At 42.1% G+C, this 12,980-nt stretch overlaps 1 protein-coding gene across 1 annotated transcript; it reads left to right on the top strand.

Annotated features, from left to right (window-relative positions):
- Positions 1 to 553: 553 nt before the first annotated feature.
- LOC146975407 (uncharacterized) lies at positions 554 to 12,536 on the top strand. Its single transcript, XM_085796629.1, has 6 exons — positions 554 to 661; positions 1,407 to 1,626; positions 4,971 to 5,081; positions 5,121 to 6,059; positions 6,312 to 6,710; positions 12,400 to 12,536. The coding sequence occupies exons 1-6, from the start codon at positions 554 to 556 to the stop codon at positions 12,534 to 12,536; spliced, it is 1,914 nt and encodes a 637-aa protein (XP_085652755.1).
- Positions 12,537 to 12,980: the final 444 nt, after the last annotated feature.

Genomic DNA, 12,980 nt, shown 5'->3' with positions numbered 1-12,980 from the left:
ACTGCTAAGCATGGCCTAAAGCGTGTCAAGAACCAGACCAGCGGCTAACGAGGTATTTTTCTTTGTGTTAGCGATGCATTTTGTTTATGTTTACACAACGCAACATTTATGCTTTTATTTACTTCATGTACAATCTTTGTTTGTCCAAGGCCAAATAAACACAACACTGATTCTAGGGGACGGTGCAGCCTGCTTTAGCCAGTGCAACAGTGCTGTGTTGTACAGGCACAGGAAAGACCAGGAGACTGTATGTACTGTACATGTGTTTTCTCGTCCTCTGTAGTGAATAAATCCAGGAAAAGAATCACATCTGAGTCATCTTTGTTTCTGAGCCACACTTATCACCTGAGTGATAATTTTTTTTTATATCCTGAGTTTTTCTGATACTCCAGAAACATATGGAATGACTATGTTGTTTCTCTTGTAAATGAGGTCCATGTCTGAGATGGCATAATCGACGACACTTCTCCCAAGAGCTGAGCAGTAGGTGAAGTGCCCCAAACTGTCCCCTCTGATCCTTCCATTTAATATACAGGCCTGAGGCTCTGCAGAGATGCACGACAAGTTGGGCACAGTGAAGAGAAGCTGCATCGAGCCACGTTCATATGTGGTTGAGTCTGAAGGGAGGGAGTACAGACGCAACAGACAGCACCTCCTGCCAGTGAGGGAGCCGCAGCCTCCACAACCCCTAGTTTCCATCACACATGGAAATGAACCACAACACACACATGCACCTCAAACAGAGAACCCTGACAACACACATGCACAACCAGAACATTGTCAAACACCAACAAGTGCAGAGACACAGGAACAAGGTGCAGCCCAGCCTTCCACTTCCATGTATGTCACCAGAAGTGGAAGAGTCTCCAAGCCAAACAGAAAATACTTGGACTGAGTTTGAGATCTGAACTTAAAGCACAAATACTTAGATAATACAAATACAAAGATGTGAGTTTAGCACATGACTTGGATAATTTTGTTTAATGTGTTCTTTACAAGGCATACAAATATTGAGTGAGCTGAATTTAATTTGTTGGTTACAAAGTGGCAATGTCATTGCACTGGATTGAAATGTAAGCACCACTCTATTTCAATATGTTTTGGATAAGCTCAACCTTAAATTTTGATTCACAGTGCAATAGTGAAAAGTTATAAAATGCTTTACTGTCATTGATTTGGGGATGTAGACAGTATTGTCATAGTCGCACTGTTTGGTGGCCGGGTGTTGCCGTAATATAGGTACTCCCGCGAGAGCTTATAGTAACGTGTGGAAGAACACACTAGCAGGAATGTTGTTGTTAGCGGTGGTGATCACACTAGGTTCCTGAAGCTGGTTGCTAATAAAACGTTACCTTGGACCGACATCACCTCTCATCATTTGACTCTACAGGGGGGAAACAATACAGCCTAGTTGTTGTTGGGCGGGAGCAACCGAGAGTTTGAGTAAAATGTCTGAGGTGGAGTTTCTGAGAGGATTCGTCACCGAGAGACTCACCGCCGCCTCCCAGGAAATCTTAGCGGCCGTGGACAGAGTCGTAGCCGGCTACGAGGCGCAGGCTTCGGGCTTCAGACAGGAGATCGAGCGGCAGAGGAACCTGCTGGATGTTCTCCTGCAGCACAAAACCGGTTGGTGATTCAGGTTTAAATCCATTAACATCATGCGAGTCTCGGTTTGTAGAGAAAGAGGACATGTTGTAGCCTACTACATTCATCTTTTAGCTTTTATAAGGCTGTCTACAATGTTGCTAGTTTACATTTCACGGAACAATTCCCCTGGAAAAACATAGATTAACTGACCATTCATTTAGGCTAATAGTAGTAGTACCCTTATGTTTACATCCCTATTCCTAACAATACGAAAAGTAATCTGTGGTTTGTACTAGAGTGGTAAAAGGAAATAAGTGTGAGACACATCTTTGATGACACCACACAGGTTAACTTTGTGTTGTATTATCCTCAACTCAGCTCAATTCAAATCTGAAGAACGTTAGGAACTTCATTTGTGAAGAGCCACAGTTTATGTTTAAACAGAAATGTTAAAAGGGAGAAAGGCACGCACATACGAGCATAAATTACATAAAGATGTTAGATAAGTTGTTTAGGAGCTTGGTCTAATAGATGAAGGTAACTGATTCAAAGTCTTGTTGTGATCTTCTTTGTTTAATGAAATGTGTCTTGGATCTTGCCTGTTTTGTGGAATGTGTCTTGAGCAATGTGTTTCTTCCTTTTCCTGTGGGGGTAGGGTTTTTCTTTGAAAGTTAGGTCAGAGGTCATTTAACTCAGCGTTTCTCAAACTTTTTTCAGTCAGGGCACCTTTCAAAAGTGAATAAAATCTCAGGGCACCCCTGTGTAAAATGTAATTCAAAATAACACTGCATAGCCTAAATGTAAATGTCCTGTTTATTTAGATGAGACAGTATTATTTAACAGAGCATAATACAAACTGTAAATGCAGGGTGCATAGGTGCCTCTGTAGCCTACATATGCACACACACGCACACGCACACAATAATCCGCAATGTGAGAGGAAGAGAGAAAGGTCTACATGCGCGCAGCGCGCAGGCACGCGCTCAAATGAATCCACCGGCGTCTCCGCTCCGTTCTGACTCTCTCAATCAGAGAGTTTCTACCGTGTCACTGCAGAGTGTTTTTATACATCAAACGCACCGGAGTCGGAACAGAGCGGACACAGATCCACTGGAGAGAGGAGGGGGTGTGACTCGTGATGTGTGCCTGTCTGTACGACGCATTTTTTTCATAGCGTCCTGTGTCCGGTGGACACGGCCCCTGCTGCTCTGAGCGCCCGTGACCAACGACTGTGTCCACGGAGCGGTCTCTCTCTCTCTCTCCCTCCCTTCCCTCTCTCTCTCTGAACGCTGCTGAAACGAGCCGCCTCACGTCCGAGCCGCTTGATAAGTGCGGCGCTGTTCCAAAAGTTGATTATTTCAACTCTGAGCGCTCTGAGCGCCGCGACAAAAAAAGAGAAGCCCCGACCCGAGAGCTTTTTTCCCGCCGAGGGCGGGTTAAAAGGGCGTCCGGTGGACACGGCCCCTTTGCATAGGCCTATATGTAAAAAGAATGTATTCTATGAAATGTCAGAAGTTTTTTTCACGGCACCCCTGACGCAGTCAGACGGCACCCCAGGGTGCCGCGGCACCCACTTTGAGAAAGGCTGATTTAACTATCTGGACAGTGGCACCTCTCTGTCAGGAGAAGGTGGGATTCTGGGGATAGAACAACACCAGAGGCTCTCCAGGATTCTGCATTTTCTTGACATTGTCCTTTTTTGTAATAAACTCTTCTTGGCCTGCAAAAGAAAACATGTCAGAGGAGGTCACTTCTTTTTCATCAACACATAGATACACAACACGTGTAAAAGACAAACAAAAATTTTAGAACAACAACATTTCTTACTCAAATTTTTAGGGGTGCTGAGTTTAATTTAAACTAAAAGGGGATATCCCTACCCCATGTCACACACAGATATACATTTTTAGAAAAGGAACATTTGAGTAGTAAATTTTATGATTTGAATTAGGCTATACTTTGCTAATTCAGGATTTAACCGCCACTCATGTTGTAACGGGACATGTTGGACCAACTGAACAAGTGCAAAATGAATAGAATACAGTGGTACATAATTTAGCACCTTACACAAGCACATTTCCCCCACAATCTAGCACTTTATTATGGGCACTCCTGCAATGCAAATTAGCACTTTACTGTATAATCCATGTTAACAATAGAATTTTAACATTGAGCTAGTTAATCATGTGTCATCCCAAACTTATAGTCTGTATTGTTGTGCATTTTTGTTATTGTTGTGGTTGTTGTGGGAAAGTTTTGTGATTTATTGTCCTTCCTATCTTCTCTTCTCTTATCCATCTTACACCTACCTGCTTATGGGACAAGAGATGGAAATGAGCCGTATGGCTACAATCTCTTTTCATATTTACATTTTTTTAAATGTTCATTAATATGCATTGTCCCATTTCTTAAAGGGATAGTTCAACATTTTGGCAAATTAGCCAATTGCCATAATTGCTATGGTCATAGCAGTAGGTTCAGAGCCGCGAGGTGCTCAGAGCTACGCTACGGAGGCTAATGGGATTTCTTGTTTTACAACAAACTCATCAAATACATAATCAAACAACTCCAAAACGCTCCGGTGGACAAATTGTGACCTACACATTCACCACGCTATGAGATAATAACAGAACGTTACCAGACAGAGTTGTTTTAAAATGCAGAGACTGCTTGCTGAAAAACTGCCCTTGAAGGCAACGCGCATCAGCGGTTTTTCATGGATTTCCCTCTAAAACAACTCTGTCTGGTAACGTTCTGTTATTATCTCATAGCATGGTGAATGTACAGGTCATAACTTGTCCACCAGAGCGTTTTGGAGTTGTTGGATTGTGTATTTGATGAATTTGATGAGGGAAACCAAGAAATCCCATTAGCCTCTGTAGCGTAGCTCTGAGCAGCTCACACCAACAAATAAAGGCAACGCACCTCCTGCAAAGACTACTGCGATTATGGCAATGGGCCACAGCAAATATTAGTGTGTGTTCTTTTTTTGGACGGGCAGTGTAAATAAACTTGAAGTTCTACTAAAGAGTAACAATAGTATTGATCACACTCGTAATTGTTTTTCTCATTCAGTATAATTTTTATCTCAGTTTGAAAGCTTTGATGTAGCTCAGGGCTCTTAGGGCTTTGGTTAGAGTCCAATAGTCTACAATACTTTATTCCTATACTAGTCGTTTTCTATGAAGGTGTACTTTGATGGTGGTAACTGGAGGATTCTGTTAGCGTGACTTTATGGATTACTTGATGAATGGGTGCAGCTGGCTGCATAAAATGCTGTTGGTGTCCACTGAGAAGATATTGGGGTTCATACAGACACCAGTTATACGAGTGACAGTATGAAGACACTGTTGTTCATGATGTGTGTTTCATTGTTTCTGCAGGTGATCAGCACCTGTTGATGATTAAAGCAGAAGATCCTCCTGAGTTGACCACTAGTCTGGATCAGGAGAACCCAGAGAGTCTACATATTAAAGATGAAAAGGAGGAACTATTGACCACTCCAACGTTCTCCCTCGCTTCTCTTCATGTGAGGAGTGACGAAGAGGAGGAGAAACCTCAGTCCCTACAACCTCATCAAAGACAAACTGAGGCAGAGCCTCCAACCAGCAGCTCAGCTGAACAGATAGAGGCCGATGGAGACGACTGTGGAGGATCTGAACCAGACAGGAACTCAGATCAGCTTGAAGATCTTCAACCAGATACGGATGATGAGGTCTCAGTGTCGTCTGCTGAGACTGAAGACAATGATGATGACTGGAGAGAAACCAGAGCACCTGAGTCAGGTTTGAACAGTGAAGCTGTTCATGTAAGTGATGAAGAATGTGACACTGGTAAGAAGTCTCTGAGCTGCTCAGAGTGTGGGAAAACATTTAAACGTAATGTGGATCTTAAAGACCACACAAAAGTCCATACAGGAGAGAAACCATTTGACTGTGCTTTCTGTGGTAAAACATTTAGTCAAAGAAGGAATCTTCAACGCCACACGAGAATCCATACAGGAGAGAAACCATTTGACTGTTCTTCCTGTGGCAAAACATTTAGTCAAAGAGAGAGTCTTGAACTCCACATGAGAATCCATACAGGAGAGAAACCATTTGACTGTGCTCTCTGTGGTAAACAATTTACACAGAAAGGTAATCTTAAAAAACACATGGGAGTCCATACAGGAGAGAAACCATTTGACTGTTCTTCCTGTGGCAAAACATTTAGTCTAAGAGAGAGTCTTGAACGCCACATGAGAATCCATACAGGAGAGAAACCATTTGACTGTGCTCTCTGTGGTAAACAATTTACACAGAAAGGTAATCTTAAAAAACACATGGGAGTCCATACAGGAGAGAAACAATTTGACTGTGCTTCCTGTGGCAAAACATTTAGTCACAGAGGGAGTCTTGACGTCCACATGAGAATCCATACAGGAGAGAAACCATTTGACTGTGCTGCCTGCGGTAAACAATTCAGACATAAAGGTAGTCTTAAAAAACACGAGGGAGTCCATACAGGAGACTAACCATTTGACTGTTCTTCCTGTGGCAAAACATTTAGTCTAAGAGAGAGTCTTGAACTCCACATGATAATCCATACAGGAGAGAAACCATTTGACTGTGCTCTCTGTGGTAAACAATTTACACAGAAAGGTCATCTTAAAAAACACATGGGAGTCCATACAGGAAAGAAACCATTTGACTGTTCTTCCTGTGGCAAAACATTTAGTCTAAGAGAGAGTCTTGAACGCCACATGAGAATCCATACAGGAGAGAAACCATTTGACTGTGCTCTCTGTGGTAAAAAATTCAGTCAAAGAAGGAATCTTCAACGCCACATGAGAATCCATACAGGAGAGAAACCATTTGACTGTGCTCTCTGTGGTAAACAATTTACACAGAAAAGTAATCTTAAAAAACACATGGGAGTCCATACAGGAAAGAAACCATTTGACTGTTCTTCCTGTGGCAAAACATTTAGTCTAAGAGAGAGTCTTGAACGCCACATGAGCATCCATACAGGAGAGAAACCATTTGACTGTGCTCTCTGTGGTAAAAAATTCAGTCAAAGAAGGACTCTTAAACTCCATATGAGAATCCATACAGGAGAGAAACCGTTTGACTGTGCTATATGTGGTAAAAAAAAATAAACAGAAAAGAGAATTACAAAAGACACATGATAATCCATACAGGAGAAAAAACATTTGACTATGCTATCTGTGGTAAAACTTTTACTTCTAAAATGAGTCTTAATGAACATATGAAAGTCCATAAATAAGAGAAGCCATTTGACTGTGATAACCAGTGGTAAAAATAAATAAATAAAGTAGATGTCAATAAAAGTTTTTCCAAGAGTACCTTCCTGCAGTTACAATGGCCGACCAGGGCACCGTCATACATCCAATCCATACCGGAAGTCTCAAGCGGAAGTTAGTTAAACACCGCTCCGAGCTAAAACAAAATAAAAGCATGTACGTTTACACATAATTCTATGCATTTTTAACATGTTTATCTTAACGGTATGATTGACTGGTTAATTAACTCCGCAAGTTTATAGGCTACTGTAAAGCTAGAAGCCTACACTAATCACTAAGTGGTAGGCTAATGTTTACTTTTCACGGATATCATATAACTTAGGATAGTTAAGCATTTTGGCAAATTGGCCCATTGCCATAATCGCTATAGTCATAGCAGTAGGTTCGTTACCTTTAATTGTCGGTGTAAGCTATTTTTAGAACGGCGGAGCGGGGCAGCAGGCTGCTCAGAGCTACGCTATGGAGGCTAAAGGAATTTCTTGGTTCCGCTCATCAAACTCATCAAATACAAAATCCCCAAACTCCAAAACGCTTTTGTGGACAAATTGTGACCTGCACAATCACCACACTATGAGATAATAACAGAACGTTACGAAACAGAGCCATTTTCGAGGTAAATACAGGGTAAATACAGAGTCTGCTTGCTGAAAAACTGTCCCTGAATGCAACGCACATCAGCGGTTTTGCATGAATTTACCTCTAAAACGGCTCCGTCTCGTAACGTTCCATTATTATCTCATAGCGTGGTGATTGTGCAGCTCACAGCTTGTCCACGACAGCGTTTTGGAGTTGTTGGGTTGTATAGGCTATTTGATGAGTTTGATGAGGGAAACCAAGAAATTCCCATGAGCCTCCGTAGCGTAGCCCTGAGCAGCTTGCGGCTCCGCTCCGCTGTTCTAAAAATAGCTTACACCGACAATTAAAGGTAACGAACCTACTGCTATGACAATAGCGATTATGGCAATGGGCCAATTTGCCAAAAGTTGAACTATCCCTTTAAATATCAACGTTATAAACACAAATGTTTGTGTGGTGGTGGTGGGGGGTTCACACACACACACACACACACACACACACACACACGCTCAATAGGACTGACCATGATTAAGATTCTCATATTAAAGCAGAAGTAAGTGATATATTTGTGTTAATATAAGTCTTAAATATCTTCCGACAGCAATCACTACATAGAGTGTTTGGACTGAAACACGGGTCTGTCAGTCCCTCTGCTCTGCTCTGAGCCGAAGAGAAAACATTTATCGTATCCCACAGTTTTTATCCAATGAGGAGAGAGAACGGCATGCAGGGCTGTGTGTGCAGCCAAGGAACGCCGTGAATGTGGTGACGTAGCGACGAGGACTGTTATGGTGCGTTCAAGGAAACTCGTATTTTTCCGACCGTGAAGTGGTACCAGTTCGATCTGGTACGAGTTCACTGGTCGGAAGTTACGAGTGGCCGTTATAGTGACTTTCACCGGTAAAACAGGTCGGAAAAACACGAGTGGGTTGCCTGAAACGCTACAAAGTCGTAAGTTGTGACTTGAAGCTGTAATTTACGATTTCAAAAGCCTGCCTGGAACGCAGCATTAGCGAAAACGACCGGACCACTTACTTCTGCTTTAAATAAACCTAGGATTAATCGATCGTTTATTTGATTGTTAAGTTGTTTTGACAGTTAATTAATATACAATGTTACACTGAAAAAGAGTTAGTCCGAACCTGTAGAGCTTAAATCACAATGGAAAATAAATCATAATTAACTGTATTTTGTGCGTTTTAATGAGAACTGAATGTTAAACATGACAGATAACCCAGAACACCTCAGATAATGTTGTCATGGCTTCTTACTTTTTTATATCTTCAATATAAAATAAGTTGATGTGTAATATACTCTTCAATTTGAAGAGTATACACATCAACTTCTTTGCTGCACAGTTCACCAGTTGTATTTACAGGATGTTATCATAAACTCAGTCACACGTAGTTTGTTTTTATCAGCCACACTGTGTGATTAAAGTAAATAAGAGCTCTTTGGAAAATGCATCTTCCTTTTAATAATTGTCTTACTGGTTGTGTTCATAGTTTCATCAAGCCTTCAGGTGGATGAGACTCTTTGTTATACAGCCTTACAATATTTCCACAACACGCAGAATGTCAGTGTCCACTGCTGTTACAGAACGAGGTAGGTGTGCACCGAATGGCATCTTTTGGCCGAAGCCGAATACCGAATAAAATCAAAACGCTTGGCCGAATAACCGAATAATACCGAATACCGAAAGCGGTTATAAAGTTTTTAAATGAAATATTTTTACAATATTTTTATCCTTAATTTTCAAAGAAAGTAAATGTTTATTAACTATTTCTGACAGTTTTTGAATATTCCAGTTGCCGTTGCTCATCAAAAAAGCACAACAAGTTATATAAAGTTTTTCATTTAGGCCTATATCGTGGCCCATTGTGAGTGCTGAAAGATCTATGCAAGTACATTCCAAAAAAACCCAAGTGTCTTTTAAAACAGTGGTTCCTAACCTTTTTTGGTCGGATTTTTTTAATTAATCAATTAGGCTACTAGACATTTCAGGCGACCTCATTTGAATTTCAGGCGAAACCACGTGGGGTCCCAACCCCAAGGTTGGGAAACACTGTTTTAAAAGCTGTCGGCTGTGGCCGACAATGATCAGAGGGTTGGAGGTCCGAATCCCACTCTCTCCTATTTAGCTGTCGTAGTGTCCTTGGGCAAGACACCTTGCCCCGCGTGAGAGTGTGTGGATGTTTGGTGGTAGTCGGAGCTGCAATTTGGCACAAAATGGCAGCCATGATTCTGTCAGTCAGACGTAGCTTACCACCACCTGTGTGAATGTGGTATTAAGGAATAATGGTTTCTGTAAATCTCTTTGGGTGTCATGGAAAGCGCTATATAAATGTAAACCATTATTATTATTATTATTATTATTATTATTATTAGGAATATTAACAAAGGAAAGCACTCTGGTCTGAAATACAGCTGAGGCAGAGACAGAGGTTAAAATAACGACAATCCCTGTTAAAATGTGCTAAAAACATCATAATAATAATGGTTTACAATTATATAGCGCTTTTCTATTGATACCCGATACCCAAAGCACGTACAGTAACCATTATTCATTCATACCACATTTACACCGGTGGTGGTAAGCTACATGTGTAGCCACAGCTGCCCTGGGGCAGACTGACGGAAGCGTGGCTGCCAATGTGTGCCAAACGGCCCGTCCAACCACCACCACGATCATTCATACGCATGCACACAAGGCAAGGTAAGGACACTACGACAGAGACTGGAAGAGAGCAGGATTCAAACCGCCAGCCCTGTGTAAGTGCTGTTGTAATTGTGTTAAAATAATAATTCATTATTTCATGTAGTTGAATAATTTAGATAAAAATGTTAAATAAATAAATTCATGTGTGTGTTAAAACATGGGTTAATTTCATAATGTACTTTATAAGTTTGTTTCTATCGGTGCTGTTGTGTTTCGGCCCGGAACCAATGTTTATTACTACTGCTAAGCATGGCCTAAAGTGTGTCAAGAACCAGACCAGCGGCTAACGAGGTATTTTTCTTTGTGTTAGCGATGCATTTTGTTTATGTTTACACAACGCAACATTTATGCTTTTATTTACTTCATGTACAATCTTTGTTTGTCCAAGGCCAAATAACCACAGCACTGATTCTAGGGGACGGTGCAGCCGTCACAGCACTGCTTTAGCCAGTGCAACAGTGCTGTGTTGTATAGGCACAGGAAAGACCAGGAGACTGTATGTACTGTACATGTGTTTTTTCGTCCTCTGTAGTGAATAAATCCAGGAAAAGAATCACATCTGAGTCGTCTTTGTTTCTGAGCCGCACTATATCACACTTGCTATAACAATAGACAGATTTTGGCCTTAGTGGTGGAAGAGCTGGTGAAGCTGCTGCCTTTCCTGTTACTCATTAATTGTTTATTGCTTGTTTATTGCTCAGTTTTTAAGATTAAGATTCCTTTATTTGTTCCACAGTTGTGGTCAACACTGATGATTTCTGTGCTCACAGTGACTCATCCTCTTAATTAGTAGTAATAGTAGTAATTCTTCCTTACCTTTCTTCTATGAGAACTCAGATCTGACTCTGTGGTTTATGTCTTCAGTTCATTTCTTGCTGTGTTGTAAATGGAGTTTCCATTGGTTGCAAATTCTCCTAAATCTTGACCTTTTCACCTGTTGAGTGCACACATCTCCTTGGTGACCAGAGCATGTTCAGGAGGTCATCATCTATCTGAAACCTTGGAGATCAGTCAGACTTGGTAATTTCACTTGAGTGGTTTCCTCCTGATGTATCTACTTGTATTAAACCCCCTGCTGGACAATAATTTACATCATGGCACTATTATAGCTGTTGGACTACCAATAACTGTTAATGATTATAATTATCATCTGATGCCATCAAAATTATCCATTGAGTGTTTTGTGTTTATCACATAATTTCCATACTATTTGGTTCACTTAACTTGGGTAAATGTCATTTTTTGCTTCTGTAGCTGACTTCCCTCATGTTTTATGTCTGTAACATGGTGTGTGTGTGTGTCACAGTCTGTTTTGGGAGAGCCTATGACTTTGTTTATTTGTTTTTTTTGTGTGTGTGTGTGATCATATTGTGTGCAGTGCCAATTAACTCTCCCCAATGCAGCTGTGGTGGCGTCTCCATTCCAGTGAAGAGATTTACGAAATTTCCCTAATCAGTAGTAGACAATCTGATTGGATGAAGGGGCAAGGCCAGAGGATACAGCGTCTTCTTCTTTCTTCCCTGGGGTGGCAAGCAGAGAGGAGCCTGTCTGCGACGAGCAGCCCAGCTAGTGAGAGTAGCTGCGGGTACACAGAGGGACTGCATGAGAAGAGCCAGCAAGGATGCGGTCAGATCGAGTCCCACGGGACTTGGCTGATATGCTTCATGCCTTATTGGCATCAGGCGAGTGTATCTCCAAATCAGTTCCTAAATTTATATTGTGATTGGTGCACACATGGTTGTTCATTCTACTCCGTAGAACCTTCCTCGCATCTCCAGAGAGGGTCCCAACGCAGCCCACGCCTACAGCCACGCACCCAAGAGCCCTCCCCAAGGATTTACGGCGCTGGGACTTGTCAGCGCACAAAAGGACTGTATCAAAGACTGTGTATTAGCCCCCCCACTGCTCATTCCAACGACAGACGTTTTTAATGCCCTTTTAGCTTTTTATGATCATCTTTTAAAGAAAAATAAACTGTGCAGTGACTCAACTTCCTCGTGATCTGTGTATCCTTGACCCAGAGATCTTAAAGAACATTTTGTGACATGTGTGATAAAAGTTGTTTGTTAACTTGGGATTTTATTTCATGGAGCAAAGTGCAGTGGAGCATTTTTGAATTAATGCAGTCACAGTACAAAGTTTAACACCAACAGTTGTATCGCAGTTTATTTTCTCCTTTGGAGGTAACATGAAAAGAGTGGTTCTTTGTGTGCAGCTTCTCTTTTTGATGACTGGAGGCAGCTTTACCGCCTGAATCAGCCTGTGGAGGAGGCGGAGATGAGCCGCTGGTCTCCCGCTGTCTGGGCCATGCGGCCTGAGCTCGTCCGGACAGCCGCTGGAGAACAACTGTGACTTTGTCTGTGGTGAGTGGTCTGTCATTAGATTTACACTACAGGACTGATGTGGACTCAGTGTGGCGGGTAAAGGTAAAGGTACTTTATTTGTCACATATACAGCTAGTACAGTGAAATTCTTTCTCTGCATTTAACCCATCTCTGAGGAGCAGTGGGCAGCCACGGTGCGGCGCCCGGGGACCAACTCCAGATTATGAGCCAGTGCCTTTGGTCAGTGGCTCTGACTGGAGGATTAACCTAGCCGACATGTCTTTAGTGGTGGGGGAAACCGGAGCACCCGGAGGAAACCCACGCAGACATGGGGAGAACATGCAAACTCCACACAGAAAGGACCTGGGCGGCCGGGGATTCAAACCCAGGACCTTCTTGCTGTGAGGCAACAGTGCTAACCACTGTGCCACCGTGCCGCCCTGAGGGGCTCACAGGGTTTTTAAGGCTTTAC

This window comes from Trachurus japonicus, chromosome 13 (genome assembly GCF_045865225.1).
Source record: "Trachurus japonicus isolate A0001 chromosome 13, Traja_1.0".
In the NCBI taxonomy this organism is placed as follows: domain Eukaryota; kingdom Metazoa; phylum Chordata; class Actinopteri; order Carangiformes; family Carangidae; genus Trachurus; species Trachurus japonicus.
Note: the sequence above shows the minus strand (reverse complement) of the source record. Positions and strands in the feature narration are given on the sequence as shown.